This window comes from Python bivittatus, unplaced genomic scaffold, assembly GCF_059951505.1.
Source record: "Python bivittatus isolate LINGU-HERP-01145 unplaced genomic scaffold, Pbiv_v1 ctg000840_np1212, whole genome shotgun sequence".
NCBI lineage: Eukaryota > Metazoa > Chordata > Lepidosauria > Squamata > Pythonidae > Python > Python bivittatus.
The window spans coordinates 35,043,970-35,068,276 of record NW_028277113.1 but is presented as its reverse complement, the minus strand read 5'-3'; the positions used below and the strand labels follow the sequence as shown (position 1 = coordinate 35,068,276).

General features: G+C 35.8%; 1 protein-coding gene across 3 annotated transcripts; it reads right to left on the bottom strand.

The window, feature by feature from the left end:
• Window positions 1-1,151: 1,151 nt before the first annotated feature.
• THOC1 (THO complex subunit 1) lies at window positions 1,152-24,307 on the bottom strand. Of its 3 annotated transcripts, XM_025171258.2 has the most exons (22): window positions 24,214-24,307; window positions 22,485-22,558; window positions 22,333-22,393; window positions 22,027-22,131; window positions 20,594-20,660; window positions 19,472-19,590; window positions 17,336-17,384; window positions 16,761-16,856; window positions 16,219-16,301; window positions 15,260-15,333; window positions 14,798-14,906; window positions 14,094-14,225; window positions 12,641-12,741; window positions 11,479-11,545; window positions 11,259-11,309; window positions 10,791-10,861; window positions 7,759-7,857; window positions 6,589-6,654; window positions 5,089-5,172; window positions 4,800-4,947; window positions 3,043-3,121; window positions 1,152-1,592 (listed from the first exon to the last, which is right to left on the bottom strand). In XM_025171258.2, exons 1-22 carry the CDS (start codon window positions 24,262-24,264, stop codon window positions 1,297-1,299), a joined length of 2,082 nt encoding a protein of 693 aa, XP_025027026.1. In that variant the 5' UTR covers window positions 24,265-24,307; the 3' UTR covers window positions 1,152-1,296. The 3 variants fall into 3 exon arrangements, with proteins under 3 accessions (XP_025027026.1, XP_007435379.1, XP_025027027.1); XM_007435317.4 differs by lacking the exon at window positions 22,027-22,131; XM_025171259.2 differs by lacking the exon at window positions 3,043-3,121 and having other exon boundaries at window positions 1,425-1,592.

Here is a 24,307-nt window from a genome sequence, read left to right as displayed (position 1 = left end):
ATCTTGATAGGGAAACAGGTTCAGGTAATAGCAAGAGTTCAGTCCCTTATATATAAATATGCCCCTCCCCTCCCAAGGGACAGCAAATCATACAGCTTCTTGCCACAGAGATCTAGGACCCTCACAGCTACCTGCATTTAATTTTTTAAGTTACAATGTTATCCAGAAGACAAAAAGTTATCAAAATAATGGTTCTAAAAGATACAGTTGCCATCAACAGACAGGCATATCTCACAACCAAGGCACTGAAAGAGAAAAGGTATTTTTGGCAGTGTGTTTTTTATACTGAATCTCTTTGCACCAGCATTACCTACTTCAGCAGTTAACAGAATACCGGGCTGGAGTTATCTTTCCCAAAGATGAGCAAAATTGAAATCTGCTTATAAGTTTTTGCATATTATAAAAGAAGCCACAGAATTCTGTGAATAAATCGGGCAGGATATAATTGGCCTCCTTCGAGTCAAGATGCATACATTAGGGTGCAAAGTTACTGGACCACTAATTGCCATGGCTTATTTCACATAAGCACAAGGCCACACTAGAATACCTAGAATTATTGTGCTCCAACAAAATGCTTTTTAAATGGATTTACCCAGATACTCGACATAAGTGATAGGGTCCACTACTCCTGAATTTTATATTGAGTTCTACCAAGCAACAGCACAACTTAGTTGCCTAATGGGAAGAATATCTCTGTCCTTATCTTCAATATGTCATTTTTTTCAAACTACAGAAGATTAAGATCAGAATCCCAGTGCTAACCAATTTACCAATTTATTCTTTCCCCAGTATTATGCCTGATTTTTAAAAAAGCTTGAGACAGAATGAACAAAGTCAAGTGTTCAGCTATAATTCTATTATCAGTGTAATCATTTGGAGCCACTTCCATTACAAAAGACGATGTGAATATCATAGCCTAACTGTAATGTAGTCCTTACTGATTTCCCAAATGCAAAGCTTGTTAGCAAACAAACAGCAATTTCCTTCACCAATTTTTCAGTAAAGAAATTGAGTTCTTGCATATAATTTGTGGGAGAATTAGTTTGAGATTGAGCCCTTAAAACACCTTTCATAGCATTTCTTTCATAGCACGTATGTGAAAAATGTATTTTCTACTTTTCCATATCCTAAGGATTTCAGAGGAACACTTGATCAATAGTACTAATTCTTTCCTTTGCAGAATTTCTAGACAATTATATTATTAAAAGAGTTTATTGTTCATCAAATTAGACTGCTCTACCAAATATTACATTCAGCAACAATAGCCATTGTTTTAATTAAAAAGCTATTTTCAAATTAGCTATTGTTGTCACTGTCATTGGTTAAGCTTTCAGAAAGGTCATTCAGCCCAGCTTTATTTAATGCAGTAATCAAATTTTCCACAGTAGCATGGATTCCTTCTTGATCTTGCCAGGTAACAAGCAATTGCTTAGCTCTCATCTTCAGATCTTCACTATCCGATTCAATCTGTCTTATATCAGAGTCTTTCATTTCCAAGTATGGAGCCAGGACTTTCCAGTATTCACCAAGTTTGTTAGCAAATAATTCTATTTGTTCTCCTGTTACAAGCTTGTCCCGTTGAACATCTGGACCTAAAACAAAAATGAGCAAGATTTAGACATGCTGTTCAATAACTGGGCAGTAACCAAAGTTGTTTCTCAAAACTGACCCTTGTTTTTCACCAGAAGTTCAAGATAACAGCTAAAGGTTATCTAAGCATGATGTAAAGGGCAGCATTTTATTTACATTCCAATACATATAAAATGTCCACTGAAAACATGCTTAAGAAATACCTGACTCTTAAATCTACTATAGGAATTACATATTTTAATAAAGATAATAGTGATTAGTATTACTTAATATTCAGCACTACCAAACTAATAATATTCCAATATAATACAAATTAACATGAGCATAAAATCATGCATCCAATTTTTAGCAACCAGTTTGTCATTAAGTTGAAAATAAGTTGCCTGTATGAAGATGTTTTCCCCAAACATACAATAAATTCAGATATCTCAACAACAAAAAAGCTATTAGGAAATAGCCCTTGGCCTATTTAATACTGAATGCATTAATTTACAATTCATTTTCAAAATAACTAACAAAGAATGAAAATGGAACAGTGGAGAGAGAAGTTGTTTCCAAAGGATATGTAACTGATAAGGAATAGTATTGAAAACCAAAACCTGATTATTCAGATCTGTTCAAAAGTGAGTGGGACCGAGATGTAGGGGAGGTAAATTTCAGCTGGACTGAGCTAGAGAATATGGCTATTCAAATTAGTAATAAGAGAACATAGAATGCCAAAATGAAAAATTGCAGGAGAGCAGATGTTCAGCGTAATCTACTGAAGAAAATTATAAAACAAAGCTATCTTGAATAGGGAAGCATTAATTAATGAAAAACTAATGAAATTTGTGCTGTCACTAAAAACTGAACATAAACTGAATATAAAATAATCACATGCGAAATAGGGAAGGAAGGAATCATGCAAATGAATTCAGCAGTAGGAATAAACAGCTAAAAAACAACATTTGCCAAGATTATAGGCACCCAGTTTCTCACATTGGGAAGGAGACAGATATGGAACCTTGAAGGTGAGTGTTCCTATAACAACATTTGCTCTACTCTTTATTACCGATTCCTTAAGGTAGAAATTAATTTTCAAAGATGATGAACTTGCTGAAAAAAGAATGTCATTTTAGAAAAGTAGTTAATCAAAAGAAGCTATAATAAATCTGAAAAGCGTTTTAAAGAAGAAAGTATTCTCAAGATTTATGAATGTGCCATGGGTTATCCAACAGTAACGCTGGATGGAATGTCAATCTGAGTGGCCATCTTCTAAAGAAGGTATGAAGTTGCAGCAGCATGGCACATATCTTTTCTGCTTCCAAGGAAACATAAATTGTGAGACTCTTCATTCTGAATTGCAATTCGGAGGCAGTAAATACGAACTTGGTGAAAATGTTCTGTTCACATACTCCTTTTTTGCAATATGTGTCAAAGGAAACAGGGAGAAGCCCAGTAATCCAGCCTTACTTTCATTGTTTTCTTTTAATAAAGCATCATTATCTTCCTCATCTTCATCCTCGCCTGTTTTAATTTCTTCAGAAGGAGGCTATAATGAGAGAATTGAGTATCATTGGATGTATTTGGTAAAAAAATTGTTGCATGGTGGTCTCTTGAGCACATGAAAGGAAGTTTAGAAAACATTGGGAAATTATATACACTTAGGATTTTTGTTTTCACAGAGGCCAAGTACTGTAAAAACATTATAAACACTGAATAAAGAATAAAAGACTAAAATTTCTTTTCAAACTATTTTCCATTGCATTTCTGAAGCTCAGATATAATAAACTGTTCTTTACCATGCAAAACTGCTAGGATGATAGAACTAGCATCTCACTGCAATAAAACCATTTAAAAATATTTCTGAATATTTATAGGTAATACAAATAAACTTTCTAGAACTTATTCAAAACTTCACTGCCAAGACAAATTCCTGTCTGTCCATTTTTCCCTTTTTTCCGCTTTATACTGGCCAAGTAAGTGTCCAAACTCATGTATGGAACTTTTCATGAAAGAACATGAAATGGGGGGAAAAAAACCTTCAGAGAAGTACAAAATCTTCTTAAAAGGCTATCGCCATTACCTAAGAAAAAAATATGGAAATCTGAATGTTTTGAACTATTTTGCAGAGATCTCTATTCCCAAACAAACATGACAATTTGTATGGCAAATGCATTATGAAATTACAGGCAAAAAAAACCCCTCTCACAAAACATGGTCCCGATATTTTTGTTACTTCTTTAAGTCTCAGATCGATAGTGAACGAAGAGATGCCCGGAACTAAAATTTGGTCATCTATACCGTTTGGAATAGGACAGATTTGGGGAGATGAAGTAGGGGAGAAAAAGTACAGGGTAAAGGAACTTCCTAAAGTATTATTCCATTTTCCAGAATACTTGATCAAATGAAAATTCACAAGCCTTCAGGTAGCTTTTCTCTTAATATAAATTTTCTTTTTGTATTCTTATAGATAGCCAGTACACTAAAATATATATTTCATGCATCAGATGAATAGCAAAGTTGAGCAATGGTAAGTTGAAATAGTTAGAACTTAAGTAGAATTTGTTGGCTTTCTTAACCATGGTCACTATACTGCTCTGTATTTATTAATTTTACTGTAAAAATGTATATGATTACATATAGAATGAGATTGGAATATATCTGAATCTGGAAGTTAATCCCCCTGAACTCAGTGAAATTGCTGAGTGGATAGATTTACAGCACAAATTCATATTAGGAACTTAACATACTTCAGTAACAGCAGGAGAGGAACTATATAGATAGGCTCATCATGGCTCTAAAGTTTCTCAAAACTATTTTGCTTATAATATATTTTTTTAATCTCGCCTTTTTAAAAGTGGCGAACATACCTAACACTCCTTCCTCCTATTTTCCCCACCACAACAACCCTTGAGATGGGTTGGGGTGAGAGAGGATGACTGGCCCAAAGTCACCCAGCCGGCTTTCATGCCTAAGGCAGGACTAGAACTCACAGTTTCCTGGCTTCTAGCCTGGTGCCTTAGCCACTAGACCAAACTGGCTTTAAAAGCATCCACAATAAATGCAGGTAGTAGAAAAAAGTTTTACATGACATCATAGTTGTAAAGAAATAAAAAGGTACTTTTACATATTTATATTCTAATTATTTCAATTAAAATGCATTCATTATAAGAATCAAAAGCACAGAATCTTAAAAATAATTATATGTATTAGACACTATTACTTACAGGTAATTCTTTAGCTAATTTGATGACCATGTTTTCGAGGTATTCTGGTAAACTCTTAAACTGTTGATTGGTTGGCTGAAAAAAGTGAGGACTTCTTCGTGCTAATAGTCTTAATGCTCTCCAGCCATAGTTAGAATTATTCACAGCCCTATGTTACAAAATCAGAATTAGACTGCTATTTGATAATTAGAAAAAAAAATATTTTCTTACTATGTCATACTAGTCAAAATATGTTTTGAATGTACACCTGAAAAAGCAGAATTATGAAAAAATGATTTGTGGAACATACTTAAACTCTTTATCAACCATGTTTTCAGGATCTGCCTGTTCTATAGCTTCTTCAAAAAACTCCTCCAAAGTTGGCATATATTCTCTAGGAAATAAAGAGAAAGTAAGCGCTTAATATGAAAGAAGGGAATTATATTTCTAGATTTTAACTGCAATTTCTTAAAACTACTGCACCCTTCCCATAAAATAGCAATGAAAATGTTGATTTTTCTGCTTCAACCTCTTTACATTCAGAGTGAGAAATCCTTTGCATGAGCAATTCAATAAGTTATTGAGATTATTCCTTTTATCATTACGTAGCATATCATAATGCACATACTTTCATTTGAAAAAACATTTCATACAAAAATTACCATGCAAAAATTAAATTATCAAATGATAGCAGAGTTAATTACATTAGAGTAAGATTACTGCAATATCTAGTGCAAGGTGGAGAACCAATCCAGTTTCCAGGGAAGCCCCATTACTGGACAGAAGCTCTGTCCACACCAACATTGTTTTCTCTGCCAGGGGATCAGAGGGAAAATGTCTCCTTGGCTCTTCCTAGGTGGAGAAAGGCAATCCATGCAAGAAAATAACACACCATCATTTCCTGCTTTGTCCTACATAGACTTATAGCAGAGCCAGCTCCTGTGGACGCTGCAACTGGAACCTAGCACTTGCTGGGTTTTGGCCTTCCTCCACCTCTTCCTAAAGGACAGCTGAAGCGTGATCACAAATCCAGGTGCTTTCGCTGCCTGTATCAACAAAAACCCTCCTAACCACAAGGAAGAAACTTGTGGAGGCTGGGAAAACGCCGCACATAAGGCTCTGTGGGCTAGAGATACCTCACCTTTAATCTAACAAGTCATGAAGCATGACCTAAAGCTTCTAAGAAGCCTACTGCTGGCACTGAATTATCATTTGTCTATTTTCACATTAAATGATTCAGTATGCTGGGTCTTGCATTCTATTACATACTTTTCCTCAAGGAGCAACCATTTGCTCATCTATAAATAACCCAACCATCTTGAAAATAGAGATGGGCATTAATTTATCAATTTGTTTAAAAAAAATCTAATCAATGATCTATGACTAAGTCTTGACAGAACCCAAACGGCTAAGAGAGAAGACCCTTCACATAATGTACAGTGCTTCATCCATGGAAAAGGGATAGAATTGCCCTTATCCCATCCTGATAGTCATCTAAAAGCCACTCTAGAGACTGGAGACCCAAGGAATAAGGCACTCTTATTGTGGGAGATGAGGGAGGGAGGACATTCAAAGTTAAGCAAAAGGAACGTAACTGATTTTCAGGGATTTCCTGTTCCCCTCAACTGTGTTACAAGGGTGTACCCATTCTTTCAGCAGGCTCCCCAATTTATGAATAATGTTTGAGGAGCTGTAACATATTAGAAAAGTCATCTGTCAAACCCCATAGGTCTGTAGCATTAATGTAACTAGCATATTAGTTTAGGAAGCACCAGTGTTACCAGAACTAGAACATTCACTTTATGCTCACCGACTCTCCGATTTACATGCTTCCATGTTATCAGGGCATAAATTCCAGAGCCGAGTTAATTCTTCACTGTAAACCAAAATACAAAGCAAATCACTGTATTTTTATATTTTGTGATTCACGTGCCAAATATTTCTGAAGACAACAACTCTTCAACAAAAGGCATGGGTTTATGTATGTGTGTATGTGTGTGCATGGGTGTGAGAGATGGATGAGTTTCTATACCACTTACACTAGCACCATCAACAAACAACACTGTTATTCAAATCTTTCCATTTAAAACTAGTAAGAGTCTCTTAGATTCACAGGCTGTGAATGTTTAATTCTATACTCTGTTTCTAAAATAAGAAATTATTTAACAAGCAATTCTAATATGGGTAAAATAAGAAAAAAATCTTTTTAAGATTTATTTTTATTTTATATATAAATTTCTATCCTGATTTTTTATCATTAAAAATAGTCCAAAACAGATACAATTCATTAAAAAGCAAATAATTGACATAAAGATGAAAACAAATTTTATTACTATTACTACTACTACTACTATTCATTTTTAAAATGTTAAAGACTACCAGACAGTAAAACTATAGAAGGTGACGTTAGATATTCAGATCCTCAGTCATGCACAGTTTCGTATGTCTTAAGAATCTTGAATTTTCTTTAGTTGCAAACTATATCCAGTTCCCACAGGTATAATATATACATGGAATGCCTTTTGTGAGGCATTCAACAATTTAGCCATGGCATTTTGCACTAGCTTACAATTTCTGGGCCAACCTCAAGGGTAAGGCTTGCACAGTGTATTGCAATGGTCCAGTTTTGAATTAATTAGTGTAGGCTCGCGGACCAGGTTATCTATATCCAGGAACTACCATAGCTGATGAACCAGCCATTGGTGGAAAAAGGCCCTCCTTGTCATGGAGGCGACTTCTGCCTCCATAAACAACCATGTTCGATCTTACATTTCAGTCTTATCTCACTGACACTCATTCACCCAACCCCACGTGCAGATACAGATCTTAATTCTCCATGGCTTTTCCAATTTAAATTATATGGAAAAGCAGATTTTAACATTCACAACTTAAGCATGAACTTCCAGCCTTGCAGGATCACTTTACATCATTTAATTTGCAATACAAAAGTAGAAATACATTAATGAAGGACTGAACATACTTCCCCATTAGAATTTTTTTGTTAGGTCCTTTCCCCAGGAAATCTTCAGGAGCTGGTCTCTTTCGCACAAAAGGTCTTACTGGCTTGGAATCACTCTGTCTACAAAACAAGAAGATGCTGGAGTTAAGAACTACCATCATTGTAGGGTTTATAGTCAAAAAGCTGTGCAGTTATGACTAGGTTATTTTAAGCAACTCAAACAAGGTGATTCTGTGTTTCTTCATATGCCTAAAATGCCATTTTGAGTTCCTTACAAATTACAAAATGACTAAAATGCCTTTTTGAGTTCCGTACAAACATCTTATGAAACAGGTGTATCATAAATACAATAAATGAAAGTATACAATCCAAATAAAGTTATTAAGATAGCCCACTTAAGAAGTTAGGGAGGTTTGTAGCTGAACTTGTCTGAAAATTTTGTAAGATAAGATCTCTAACCACCTTCAGGTGAGACAGACTGAAGAGCCTGTAAATCAACCAACAGCTAATACATAAAAGCTATCTTATATGGCCCACATAAAGGCAGTGTCAATCTCACAGTACTTAGTACTTGCTGGTACTTGGTCTGGATGAACCAGAAGAGAGACTGCTTTCCTTATAGGCTATCTAGGAAAAAAAATATTAATGGGGAGGGGAGGCATGAGAGATTTTGTGGGTTCTTTGTTTCCAAACTGTTTCTACAGTTAAGAGTTAAAAGACTAAAGGACTTAGCTATAAAAACAGACATTATCTTAGAACTATTCTCCTTTATACCATTTTCTTTCCTGCTGCCCCAGTTCAGTATTAATAAGTCAACTCTAGCCCCAACAACACAGCCTCTACTCTCTTTATGATAAATTGTTATGAACTTGTCATAGTATTCCATAGTATATTTTCAACCCATTTTGAATTATAATTCACTTTTCTGCTAATTTTGTTATTTGTATTCTACTCTGCCTCCTCTGAGTCTTCAGAATGGCATATAGAAATTAAAAAATATATATATTCAATAATGTCGATAATAAAGTAACATCATAAAAACAAAAAATCTGCACCATTTAACTGTATAACAAAACAAAATTTGTTTGAAACTTTGATCATGGAGCCATTATTCCCCCACAAATCTCTGGATGAATAAGTAAGTAATCTTAAACTGTACTGAAATGAGAAGTGGGGAGCAAACCATCCTTCCCCTGGGACAAAATTCCATGACTGGACAGCCAGTGCAAAGACCCTACCCTTGTCAAAACTATGTGACTCAACCCAGAATTACCATGAAAGGGTGTAGAAGAAAAAAGGGAACATTCTAGTGATCCCTGGAAGGTAAGGTCTATACACAACGTATACAGGAATACAGTCAGGTCCAGAAATATTGGGACATCGACACAATTCTAACATCTTTGGCTCTATACACCACCACAATGGATTTGGAATGAAACAAACACAATGGGCCTTAACTGCAGACTGTCAGCTTTAATTTGAGGGTATGTACATCCAACTCAGGTGAACAGTGTAGGAATTACAACAGTTTGCATATGTGCCTCCCACTTGTTAAGGGACCAAAAGTAATGGGACAGAATAATAATCATAAATCAAACTTTCCCTTTTTAATACTTGGTTGCAAATCCGTTGCAGTCAATCACAGCCTGAAGCCTGGAACGCATAGACATCACCAGACGCTGGGTTTCATCCCTGATGATGCTCTGCGAGACCTCTACTGCAACTGTCTTCAGTTCCTGCTTGTTCTTGGGGCATTTTCCCTTCAGTTTTGTCTTCAGCAAGTGAAATGCATGCTCAATGGGATTCAGGTCAGGTGATTGACTTGGCCATTGCATAACATTCCACTTCTATCCCTTCAAAAACTCTTTGGTTGCTTTTGCAGTATGCTTTGGGTCACTGTCCATCTGTACTGTGAAGCGCCGTCCAATGAGTTCTGCAGCATTTGGCTGAATGTGAGCAGATAATATTGCCCGAAACACTGCAGAATTCATCCTGCTGCTTTTGTCAGCAGTCACATCATCAATAAATACAAGAGAACCAGTTCCATTGGCAGCCATACATGCCCACGCCATGACACTACCACCACGCTTCACTGATGAGGTGGTATGCTTAGGATCATGAGCAGTTCCTTTCCTTCTCCATACTCTTCTCTTCCCATCACTCTGGTACAAGTTGATCTTGGTCTCATCTGTCCATAGGATGTTGTTCCAGAACTGTGAAGGCTTTTTCAGATGTCGTTTGGCAAACTCTAATCTGGCCTTCCTGTTTTTGAGGCTCACCAATGGTTTACATCTTGTGGTGAACCCTCTGTATTCACTCTGGTGACGTCTTCTTTTGATTGTTGACTTTGACACACATACACCTACCTCCTGGAGAGTGTTCTTGATCTGGCCAACTGTTGTGAAGGGTGTTTTCTTCACCAGGGAAAGGATTCTTTGGTCATCCACCATAGTTGTTTTCCGTTGTCTCCCGGGTCTTTTGGGGTTGCTGAGCTCACCGGTGCATTCCTTCTTTTTGAGAATGTTCCAAACAGTTGTTTTGGCCACGCCTAATGTTCTTGCTATCTCTCTGATGGGTTTGTTTTGTTTCTTCAGCCTAATGATGGCTTGCTTCACTGATAGTGACAGCTCTTTGGATCTCATCTTGAGAGTTGACAGCAACAGATTCCAAATGCAAATAGCACACTTGAAATGAACTCTGGGCCTTTTATCTGCACATTGTAATTGGGGTACTGAGGGAATATCACATACCTGGCCATGGAACAGCTGAGAAGCCAAGTGTCCCATTACTTTTGGTCCCTTAACAAGTGGGAGGCACATATGCAAACTGTTGTAATTCCTACACCGTTCACCTGAGTTGGATGTACATACCCTCAAATTAAAGCTGACAGTCTGCAGTTAAGGCACATTGTGTTTGTTTCATTCCAAATCCATTGTGGTGGTGTATAGAGCCAAAGATGTTAGAATTGTGTCGATGTCCCAATATTTCTGGACCTGACTGTATATAGTATATAATGGGAATGTTGATTAAAAAGAAATATTTATATATATAACCTTTCTTTCACAAAGCTTGGACAGCCCTCATTTTTCCATGAATTCCAATTCTCTTCTGTGTTTAATATGTGCTGTAAAAGCAAAACATAATATCAGTAACAAAAAGATATTTTAATGGCAGAAAACAAGTGTTAACAAAAAGTATAGCTTTTCTATACTGCTGAACAGTAGAAGTGCTCTACTTAATGTCCAATAAATGTTGAAATCATTAAATATATAAACATATTTTAAAATTTCAGAATCAAAAAAAAAAACACCAAACCCAGTGGGAGGACTGAATTCAAGGATACAAAAACCATGAATTTATTTTTCAAAAATTACTGTGGGCAGGAGACCTGGTGCCAAAGGGACCAGCTCTACTTTAGAGGAACTATAACTTCAAAGCACATTACCATAATGGGGCCCAATTAAAAATGATGGTGCTTATCTAAAGTCTAATTTAATTCAATTTTTGAAGAAAGCACTCACCTCCACCATTTTGGAGAACCTTTCTCCATCTGGAGGGTTTTCTGAAAGAAGCTGTAATTAGAAGAAGCCACAAAAATCAAAAGTTGCAGCACAGCAGCTGAAACTCACCAATAAAGTCAGAGTATAATATGAAATGTGCTAAAAAATAAAATTTATGAAAAGTTTATTCCTAAAAGTAACAATGTAAAATTAGATGCACAAGATGATTGATTAATCTGACCTGGTAAACTAGCTTTGTGGTATCTTCAATCCACAGGGACTGTTCATCAGTCAGAATATAGTTTGAACTAGGAAATAAGGCAGACGTTAAGTCAGACATACACATTGGATTTGATTCAGGATTTTCTTAAAGCAACAGCATCAGGAATAGCATCCCTTGAGCAGAGTTCTATACAAAATACTCTCACTGATGGAAACAGCAAGGATTTTTCACTGATTTTTCTACAGCATCACAGCCAAACCAACACTGTAAGTAGCTTTTAAGAGGCATGGCTGTGGATGAGGGAGGAATCAATGAAACTAACCGCCTTCCCACTGCTACTGTCTGTAAGAGATGTTTTGCTATAAGTATACTGAGGATTAGTTCTTCTTAAAAATGATTATGTACCAGTAGTTACTGTTTCTTTCTGAAAGACAGCAAATATGAAGCTTGATGCAACCAAAACTAAGAATATACTAACCTCACTGGTTTTAATGGAACATATTTAAACATTTTATTTTTAGGTTGAAGATGTGTGCATATTTTAATCAGAGGCTCTTTTTTCAGATTCTCCCAGTTCTTAAGGCAAAGTAAGTAATCCTTAATCCCATTCTCTATGAGGTTTGCTTACTCCAGCCTTATCCCAGCACCAGACCTTTTTATTCAATTTATTGTAGTAATTTACTGCAGGGAAGGTTATGTTCTCTTTTTACAATGAGTTATCTCTGAGTTCCATTCAGTTACACTTCTAATTTGCTACATTAGTTTACATTTTGTTTCTGTGCCCACACTGAGAACATCAATGACCTTGAATATGCAAGATATACATTCAGAAAATAATCAAATAGACAGCTCAGATGTCAAATGTATACAAATTTCTATAAAAACAGTGCAGATATTTATTTCAAAGACAGGTTAAGAAGTAATGCAAGGTCTAAGAAATTAAAATAATTATAGAACAATAAGTAGTATAAACACAGCCCATTTTCTGCATTATCTTTCAACTTTTTATTTAGAACTTAGATTAGATCATAGAAAAATACTTTGCAATGGATAGTATTAGGAGCAGATTCATACAAGCAGACAATGATTGCAGTGAGCCATATTTTTAGCTGATTTAATAGAATAATAAAGGAGTAAAAAAGTTTTACTAAAATGTATTTAAAATACCTTCATAGCTTACCTTTTAAACTTCACCTGCCCCTTTAGATACTGAAATAATATTAAATACTGCAATAGGATATGGCGGCGAAAATTGCTGTCACTTAACTGTAAATCCATTAACTGTTAAAGAAAGAGACAGATAAACACATAGACGTTCTGCAGTTTTCTGTTTTTAATAAGAGAAAAGTAAATTAAATTAAATTAATGAGGCAAGAACAATAAAAATGGGTAAAACCACACATGAAGAATGCTACAGTGTACTGTTTTTTGGAGATGATACTACGTGTATACATAAAATACTGGATTTAAGTATGAAACTTAGATTTAAAAAAATGAATTTTCTCCTATCCTGATTCTAAAAGGACAGTCAAATGTGTTAAGTCTCTTTAACTGAATTCTGAAAGTCCAGAGATGTACTTGTGTAAAGAAACTCACTTCATTAATCTTATTTGTAAAAAAATGTTAGTGTTATTTCTGGGAAAGGAAAGAACCTTAACTGAATAAGTGCATGTTGCTGAATACCTGGGTGTGACAAACATAACTCCAGGGAGACACCTGGCCATCACACTTATCAATAATCCTGATTATGTACTAATCTAGTCAGGAGAGGGGGATTTGTAACTAATGGATCAATAGTTTTTTTAATAAAAATCTTTCTTTTTGTGCTTTATCCAAAATGACAATATCCTTCCGGGATGTCTTCTGCGTTGCAATGCTAAATCCAATCAAAATACAGGTGGTCCTCGCTTAATGACCACTTGTTCAGCAACAGTTTGAACTTATGACGGTGCTGAATGGGTGGTACTTACAACCGGTCCTTGTAGTTGTGGCCATCACAGCATCCCTGACCAGCTTGCAATTACAACATTGCAGGGCCCCACAGTCACGTGACTGCCATTTGTGACCTTCCCTGCTGGTTTCCCACAAGTAAAGTCAACGGGGAAGCCAGCAGGAGGTTGTAAATGGCTACCACATGATGTCACACTTAAAAATGTCATAGGATTTGCTTAACGACAGTAACCGGAAGTGCTGAAACTGCTGTTGGTAAGCGGTGCAGTCACATGATATCATGCTTTACAACCGTGTTGCTTAGTGATGGAAATCCCTACACTAATTACTGTTAAGTGAGGACTATCTGTGTGTTCCAGCCTTTAATTTCTTCATTGCTAGTTTAGAAATCAAGTCTTACAACACCAGCAATTTCTCTTTCACCCATCTACTCTGCACAAGCAGAAAAGCCCAGAGCCCCAAATGTCTGTTCTCCTCCTTCAACATTTCCTGAGAACCCAGACAGACTATTAGCCAAGAGAAATAACGAAGCCCTGGTAGGTCCAGGAAGTTCAGTGACAAGACAATTAGATGGAAATCCATCATTATTTTCTTGCCAACTGGATTATTATCTACAGTAGTAAGAATTAAGGCAGAATTCCTCTTGCAATAAAATCTACTTTTAGGGCCGGGGGGGAAAATACCTTTTCACTCGTAAGGAATTTCGCAAAGTAAACATGCTCTCCTCCAGTTTTCAGCTCCTCTAACTTCTTCCTTGATGCCTGAGTGTCATCCAACTTGTAGCTCTTAAAGACAGCTAATACTTCTTCAGAGTACTTTTAAAATAGATGATATAAAATACATTTAATTTATAGCCACAAAGCAGAACTGAGATTTCATCAGATGCAAAAGATGCTAATCTACTATAATTTATTTCCCATTACCCACTGTCCAAGAATGCATTTTATATGCAAGAGCATTAACAAATGACTTCCAGTAAAAGGAGGCTAGATAGTCATTACATACAAAACCACTGCAGGTAAATTATCAGTCGTACTGTGTTGTCTACAGCTCTTAATTAATGTTCCTCCAATGCATCCTAAGACATTTATTCATAGGCATTTTATTTAGGCATGAAAGTTTGCTGGGCGCCTTTGGGCTACTCACTCTCTCTCAGCCCAACTCACTTCAAAGGGTTGTTGTGGGGAAAATAGGAGGCAGGAGTATTGGGCATGTTCACCTCCTTGAGTTACAAAAAAGGTGGGATAAAATAATAATAATCCAGTCTAAACATCTGGCTGACTGTGCAACCAACCATAATAATAATAATTCTTGTGCTTGGAATATTCCAGAAGTAATACATATTTATCTACCCACAAATGGAAATAAAATATAATCAGTACAATACCTTAAGAAATGTTTTCCACGAGACCTTTTCATAGCACTGCACAGGATTTCTGAAGTAATCCTGAAGTGACCAGAATTTTCTGTACAGATTATAATCTATTGGAATGGAACTGACAAACCAATATTTACAATACATTTATTCATAAATATCTCTGGCTATTATTGGAAATAAACTTGGTTCATTCAAAATTTATATATTTCCTTTCCATTTGTTTTCCAGTTGATATTATATAAACATAGAAATGAGAGCTTGTTCAGTGGAAAGACACCTCTGGATCCCATTATACAAAGCCATCAGAGTTTCCCTATTTAATAAAATTTGAGTAATTACTAAACTTTCATAAAAATGATATCCTAAAACAAATTTAAAAGTTATGGGGCAGTCTTTAACAGGCGTAATTACATTAGATTTCATACATTTTCTTCATTTCACAACTGGGAATTTAAATTTGTCTATCCTTACCAACTTGTAGGAGCTTCATCATCTCCCATTTCACCTTCTTCTACTTCCATTCCTTCCTCTCTCTCCTCTGCATGCTGAAGTGACAGAATGAATTTAACATTAATTTCCATTACATCTACATGAGTAGAAATCTGTTCTACTCATTCAAAACAAAGAACTAAAATTTTGTGTCACTGCTAATACTGAAAGAAGCAGATTATAATTATATCATAATACTTATTTAAAATTGGAAATATAAATAATCAGTAAACTGCTAAGAGACTTCAGTGGTCGCTCAAACTGAACAGACCAAGTTTAAAAAACATGAATGTTTTTAAAAATGTACACTGAAATTGGCTTCACAAACTGGGAAGTTCTTTCTTCACTTTTCCATTGTGACAGGAAATACCTCAGCCAGCCTCCAGCTTCTGTGGTGGTTGGAGAAAATAATGTCTCCCTTGTGCCACTGGCAAAACAGTATCTATGCTAGCAGATTTCTCCCCGTGAAGGCCTAGTCTCCCTAGGCTTCCTCCCAAAGTCCCTCAGGTGGTTTTCAGACGAGAAGAGATCTGGTCCTTGAACAACTGCCATGAGTCATAGGATAGGGTGAGATAGACGAGAAGATTTGGTGATGGACTGCATGTGAAAGCTTAACTTTGGTGCCAGGTTTTTAATGTTTATGCTTTTTAATAGATATATGTATGTATTATGTTGTTTTATTATTGATGTTGTTTTAACTGTTAGTTGGGACCTGCCCAGAGTTCAGTATAAGATGGGCAGCTATATAAATGTTTTAAATAAATAAATAAGATTTGGGTGCAATACAAATTAAATAGATATAATAATAGTGCAATATTATGATATCTCTAAAATATCTTCATGCTCCTTCTTTTGAGAGAATTACAGCCTGTTTGTTATATCTATATTTCTACAAGTTTCCCATATTGTGTAGATAACAGAGAATTAAAAGAAAAAATAACCTTCTGTCCAAGAGTGCTCTCTTGTTCACTGGTATTAAAAACTGTGATATTTTCCAAATTAAATTGACTTTGCAAGTTAAGACCTGTAGGAAAAAAAATCTGATCAGGCAAAATAATATAAAATGATACTTGCAACTATTATAGGTCAAGCTATATGAAAGAGTTTTCTGAGCAGTTTATAAATAATCACACAATATTTCAGTTACAAAAAAACAATGAGACAATGGTGTCTCACAAAATTTGGAGAAAAACCTCTTGAATATGACTGATTACAGACATAAAATTGATTTTTAATGGATTAATTTATTTTAACTATTTATGGGACATTTTTAATTGTTGATGGGGTTTCTGATTTTAACTGTGAGCCGCCCAGAGTCAACCACTGGGGGGAGATGGGCGGCATACAAATTTAAAAATCAATCAATCAATCAATCAATCAATAAAATAACTATTATAAAATTAGGACAGAATTGGATTTGAAATATGTGATGGATTAATCTATCCATTGTATTGTTCATGCTATCATTAAAAAAAATACATACCTGACTTTTCTGAAAGAGGAAATAACCTGGCCAGGAATAGCTGAATTCTTCCACAAAACACTGTATTTTGCGATTTTGAGAGTCTTCTTAAAAGGTCTTAATAATATAAAAGAAAAATATATTTAGGTTTCCAACATTTAAAAATATTACAGGGATAGACCATGATATCAAAGAAGCAGCAGTAAATACCTTCCAGAAATACAATAATGCATTCTCTTTAATCTCCTGGCTGTTTTTCTATTTATTTTCCACATGACTGGAAACTCACTCACTGACAAGAAGTGAACTATCTGGGACTAACGTTTGAGTAAATATTCTTAAGATCATACTGTTACTGAGCTGCATATGTACTCAATTCTTTTCCAGACAGAGAAATATGTTATTGTTCAAATAAAAATGCAGCATATATAAAGCAGCAAGTGCTAAATAAGCCAGTAATGTTTCAGTACAGAATTATATTGTTAGATCTTGATCAACTATAGTAGGACATGAGTAGAGTTTTAACAAACAGCACTAAAAACTGCCCTGCAGGCTGCATAATCTTCACTGGCAAGGCTAGGAAAAAGACTACTCACCATTGCACATTCTCAGCAAATAATTCTTTCCTGCAGAGTAAAATGTGTTCTAAAAATAACATATAATTCAAGAAGATATAATTAGTTGATATTTAAAAATCAGGATGCAGTTAATTACACTAGAAAGATAACCAGAGTAGGATTATGAAGAGTCTCTCGTGCAAGCAATAAAATATATATTCCAAGCAAACTGGGAAGAATATGTTCATATTTATTAAATAATTACAGTAGGCTTTTGTACTTACAGAGTAGCAAAAATACTTCACAGAAAGAAAAATGCAAAACCACAGAACAAAATATATCTAAACATTTAGTTTCAAATCAGTATTGTAATTTAAAAGCAGAATCAAAATCAAAATAAAATGCACTAAAATCTTTCTAAATAAAAATAAAGCAATGTCTATTTTCATAACTAATTTTTGTAAGCATGCAGACAGAGCAGGAGCTGACATGCATCATACTGAGGTTATTCCAATGTTGTGGTGTTGCAGTCAAGAAATTATTAGCTCAAAACAATGGTAAAAAACAGGCAAATCAAATAACTTTCTTTTGGTCAATCACCAAATCATATATATACATATCAAGATGGTATGAATAATCACAAAATAAGTCCAAACCTAACCTCACAGAACAAATGTATTCCAACAAAGTTAAACAGACTTAAGGAACAGTCTCATGCCAACTATACATTTTTCTTTTTTAATCTAACAAGCTACTATACAAAATTTGGCCTTCTTTATGTTTGTGTGTGTGCCTATTTGTGGTTATGAACTGGCAAGCAAAAAAGTGGATTGCGACACATCATAAAATCAGAGTGATGAGAGAATGTGCCTCAGTTTAGGAGGATATGTTCTGTTGATTCAACCTCCCAGAACTGCAAAGGCAAACTCTTTTAATATAAGGAATTTTCCTATCCCTGAGTAAGGTATTGTACTTTGTCAATGGGAATAACTAAGCTGAAAATAAGAATACTTTGTAAAACAGATATAATTCACATTTCCAGCAATTTTATTTTGGGGACAGATAGTCCTTTGATGTCTTTGGAAAATCATTTGTGGTTTTAAAGACTGCTGAACACTTTATACTAAGCCCTGAAAAAGCTGATAGAAATGAGGTAGCACAATGAGTTACATGTGAGTTTTAGTCCATGAACCCAAAAATCTTGCTATATTTTTAATTAGAACCATAGTTTTGAGAGATCATCATAGTACACTTATAAGTATCTAAAGAACTTCTCTGAGAGAGGCCATTGCTAGCAAAACAAACAATACTAATGAAAATCACTCTAGGCAACCACTGTGAGTTAAATATTCAGAGAATGTCGGATCTAGAAGTATTGTTAAGCTGGGCACCTACTGTAGTCACAAGGAATCTCTAGCCAATGGACTTAATCCAGCTTGTGAAAGTTCCCAACCTTTATCTTGGTTTTTTTTTTCCAGAATCCCACCCAGTGGTCAAAATGCTTGGTTCCTAAGTACTTGCACTTCTTTCCTGCAACTGACAGATTAAATGATTAAATACTAACCTAACCTTTAAATACTTAATCATTTAATACAGACCGATAAGGAGAATTAACTTCTTTTTGGAGGAAAGTACCAATGCATTCTTGTCATTTCAGATTCCTTGTTCAAGTATTTCTGGACAAAGAGAAATATTCCTTTCTCCTTTCAGAAAGAGGAAAGGCACTTTTTCTCTGAAGAATGATTGCCTTTCTCTGTCCACATGATGGCAGAGAGACATTTGCCTCTTTCTAGAAGAAAAAGGCTAAAGAACATAAACAGCAGCTACTCTACAGACCCATATATGACCTGGAAGCACCATATAAAGCTTTTAGATGCATACTGGATGAGGCAACTAAGATTGGTTATGAACATATTTAGAATGCAACTTTTTTATTTAGAACTTCAGAATTTTATGAAAATTTTATTTTATGAATCAATCACACTTTAAATTTCTAAATTCATCTTAGCACCATATTCCTCCAACATGCACGCTTCTTACCACAAATCAATTTGTATTATTCCAAACAGCATATCAGTTTGTTTCACATAATTCTTGCATGCTAACCAATTTATTCACCTATTAATCTACTATAAAAATGAACTTTTGAAACTTATAAAATTCCATGATACTTACCGATTTCCAGGTAGTAACATTTTTTTCCACAAAGGTGAAAATTTTGTCACACTGATCCAAAGGAAGGCAATCCAAAACATCTCCCAAGAGCACAAAAGGGGTTGATGCAGTACAAATACCTTCATGGAACAGAATCTGTTTATATAATGTCTGCCCAAATGATTTCTTTAACAAAACGTAACAATGGACATTTTTCATGAGTCTTGCTAAAGTTACTAGTAGTAAAATGGAATTTGATTTTCATTGTTGATATAAACTGGCTTTAAAATAGTGTAACATTTTGGAAAATTTAAAGTATTTTTCTGATTCTGCAGATTTTAAGCAATGTCTTCATAACTTGTCTTAAAGTAGGTAAGCTAGAGCACATGGCTAAAGCTAATGAACTGCAGTTGCAATCAGAACCATGTTCATTAGACTATAGCTTTATTTATCATGATATGTGGAAGCAGTTAAACTGTAATCCTAGATTCAACAAATTTGTTCAAACTCAGGTGTTAATTTACATTCTGGAATGTTAAAAGCCAATGGAGAAAGGTATAGATTTTAAATAGTCCACTATGATAGCAGTGGCTATCTCAACTTGTACATTTGTTACCATTCACTGTGATTAGAAATACAGGACTAAACTATACTTCCTAATAATTCAGGCAGTTCTACTTAGACTGTTCAGATGTGATGCTAAATATTTTACTATCAACAACTATAGTTACTGGTTATCACCTGACTAATGGATCACTGAGTTCATATAAATGCATCCTTCACACTGAATTTAATTTAGCAGCATTATCAAGTATAACAAACATTCTAATCCCCTGATAATTTCCTCTCTTTTCTTTAAGAAGACTCAGTTGTGACAATCAAATGTATAGTATATACAGTTACATATAATAACAAATTGGCATTGGACAAAATGTAGAAGTAATATAAAACTGGATATTTATTCAGTAACAAAGTGAACTGAACTAATAAAGATATTTTGCAGAATGCAATATTTGTATATGCTATGTGTTAAGTACTATAAACAGTATAAAATAGTTTTTGAATTAAAACTAGGCATTCTAGGCATGACATTTATTTGATTTCAAAGCACTTCTCAACTTTTTAAATAGGCAACAGACTCACCTTCTATGACCCCATTAATAACAAGTGAAATGATAGCCAGGACATTTTCACAAGAAGCTTTATTTATCTAAAAAAAATTATAAAAATAGATAATTTATTTTTGTGAAAAGCCACCAAGAATGGAATCATATGACACCTGGGACAGAATTACAATGGATTATCCTTTATGGACTATATTGGAAAGCTATTATCTATTTCCCTTGTGGCCATGGCAAGTTCTTGAAAAACCATATAATAGAAAAGGTGTTTTATTTCCAGGAGTGCAAGTGGTGAGAAATCTTAGGGTCATATTGGGATGTAGATTGGGTTTTGATAACAAGACTTGTGAATATTTAACTCTTAATGGTATTACTGATAGAAAAGAACCAAACAGCTTAATTACTTCTCTTGCTCAATCACATACAGGTAGTCCTTGTTTAGCAATCACATTTGGGACCAGTAACTTGGTTGCTAGGTGATGTGGTCACTAAGTGAAAATCACATGACTGCAACTGTGCTTATGATTTTACTTCACCTTTCCTTTGCAGCAACAGAAGGATGTGTTCCCAAATAATCAGGTGAACCCAAACGATGGGGAAAGTTTCCAGAACTCAACTCACACGGAAGCTGGGTAAAAGGGCAAATCTTATAGCCTTTTCCCCCCATTCCCCCACCCTTTGGAATGCTCACCCTGGTGCTGTGATAATTAGCAAGATGGGAATTAATGACTATATTTACATTCACTGGAGAGCAAGGGATTACAAGAGAATATGCAGGCACGCAATGGGTAATACACATCAAAAGGAACGTGCTTGAGCTGGCACTTAGGAGGCAAACAAAAGAGGAAGGTGTAAAACTGATTAAAGTCTTGTCAGTTATAGGCAGCAGCTGCCAATCAGCTAATTAAGGTCACAGATGAACGTTTTAACTTCCCCTTAGGGAAGCACTGTGTGGAGAAAAGCAGTAGCTGAGGAAGAAATCACTTGTTCAGGCAATCTCTCCACGGGCGGGGGGGGGGAACAGGTCAGGCACAGGACAATTCATACTAACTGACTGTAATGGTGAACATGTAACTGAGAGAGAGACACTGCAAAGGTTATAAATGCAGGCATTGGTCACAAAGTTACTTTTTCATCACAGTCATAACTTCAAATGGTCGCTGCCTGAGGCAGTCGTTAAGCAAGGTCTACCTGCATAGCATCCTTGATCCCAACTCTAGCTTTATGCAAGGTAAATAACATGTATGAACAGTGGCTTCTTTGTGCCATAGAATCTGTGCAACTAAGGCTTCTGAATCCAGGACACCTCAAGTGCATGCACCAATTACACTTTTGACCTTCCCACCTATGACACTTAAGTGAAGCAATAATGTTAAGCTGCTTCATGGGTTTGACATAATATAGTCTAATAGAATTTAAAGCTTATTGTAACTAGTATAAATGCATGAAACTCACTGATTCAGGAACAAAATGCTTTGTTCCTCCTTGTACAATGCTCAACTTCCTCCTAGTCATCCTGTTCCAGAGTTGGTTAGGAAGCTGCAGAAGCAATCCTTTGAACTGGACACAATTTGAAGTGTTTTAGACATTCCAGATGGAACAACCTTGTTTTGAGATCAGACCACCCCCACACTTCAAACTTCTTTCAGCTGACAGAATTATATGACAATATAATTGTAATATTATATATATTGTTTAGAATGACATCAATCAATATATTCAATTAATCTTCACATATACAGTTAATAAAAAAATACTCACAATTTCTTCTTCTAGGGCAACTCTGAAAGCTTGATCCAGTGTAAACTTTTTTTCATTTTCACTAGCAATATATAAAAACATTAGATTGTTTTGCCAAAACTTTCAATTTCAATTTAAAAAATTGTTATACAACAAAACAAACTGAAATTTACCTTCCAGGTATCTGGCTGAATGCACTCAATAAAGGTTTAATGGTTTTGTTTTTGAGTGCATCTCGAGTAGAGTTCTAAGAAGATAAAAATGAGAAACAACTTATTTGGTATCAAATATTAAAGCAATATGTTTCTGTTTTAGAAAACCTACATCAAAATTACTTTTACAACCTTCTTCCATGATGAAATTCAAGATGGCATAATTATTGCTCTCCTGGGATCTACCTCACCTCAAATTATGGCAAGTGCTTCATTTTCCTACCTGAGAACATGTTTCTAAACACATGCTAGGTACTATTTTCTGTTTGGTTCTATCTGTAATCCACAGACTGCTTAGGATATAGGCTGAATTACTGCCAATAAAACTGATGACAGATTGCACTCCTATTCTACTTGGACAAGTCGAGAGCCTTCATTTATTATTTTAAAGTATCACAACACCAGAGAGTTTTAGAACCTCCATGATGCCGTAAAATAATAAATGAAGACTCTCGGCTTGTCCAAGCAGAACAGGAGTGCAATCTGTCATCAATCCAGTTGTGTGTGCAAGGGTGGCTTGTATACCATAAGCTGAACACCTGTTGGAACCTGCTTCCAGGGCTGGGGGTCTCTTTTTATGGCCTCTGCACTTGCAGCACCTGCTCCTGCAGCAGCAACTGAGTACTGCACAAGGTGATGCAGCCAGGACCAAGGCATTCTTACCTAGTCTCACCATCCCCAACTTCCAAAAGCAGCTCTATCAACTTCTTCTTGGGGCATGTCATGCTGGGCTGATGCTGAACCTGCATGTCTGCTCTAAGCATCTCTTCCAGTTCTTGCAGAACACCTTGTGATGGGAGGCCAAGCTTAGCTAGGCAGAACAGGAATGAGTACACCCCTGTTCAAATTGGTAATGAATCCCCTGGATCCCTACTCATTGTTTTAAATTTCTGAAGTAATGTAATTACACTGATACGTATCAACCTACAACTCAACTTCTGCAAAACCTCTAAACACTGATTGAATGTAAATATGGTACGCTAGCTGTTGTAACTTACAGATGACATATAAATGAAACACATTGGCTACTCAAGTTTTGAACTCTACAATAGCCCACACACTCATAAAGCATCAAGTAACATCTTTTATGAACCCAAAAACGGCACAAAGAATTTCCATGTTAAACCAAGACAATACCAGATTACCAGCAAGAAATCAACAGTAACTTTGCAATGTTGCTCATTCATAGAGGTTGGAAAATTATTTGACTGATTTACACTAGTTAACTTCATAAGCTCCAGGCTGCATGTCTAATAATCGAGGATGATAAAAACTGCAGCACAAAGCACCTAAAGGGCACAAATGCGAGTATAAGCTCACCCAAGGCTAAACTATTCTGCTTAAATCATGGGAATAATTTCTATCAAGGAAGTTAAAATTCGAAGCGCCCTAAGTTTAAAGAGCAAACCCCACTAAACAGGGGGCCCATCGTTAAGAAGCTTTTTACGCCCGTTGCTGAGGGTTTAAGTTTGGGGCCGTTGGTTTCTGTCAGGTGAGTGGGCCGCCGAAGAGAGAAAATCTCTCTATTCAAAACGTAGAACGGAGATGAAAAGGGGACCGTCGCCAGCATGAACTCGGCAGGAAAACACGGAAAGGGCGCGGAAATGGGCTGAGCCCATCGTTACTCGCATTTTATCCGAAATCCAATCGGGCAGCGTCTCACCCCATTCGACTGCAGTCTCCCACTTACCGTAAAACGCAACCGCGCCTCCGGCAAGCTAAAAAGCGGCGGCGGCGACATACTTGCTCCTGACAGACTCCACTGTTGGCGCTCTCTGACGACG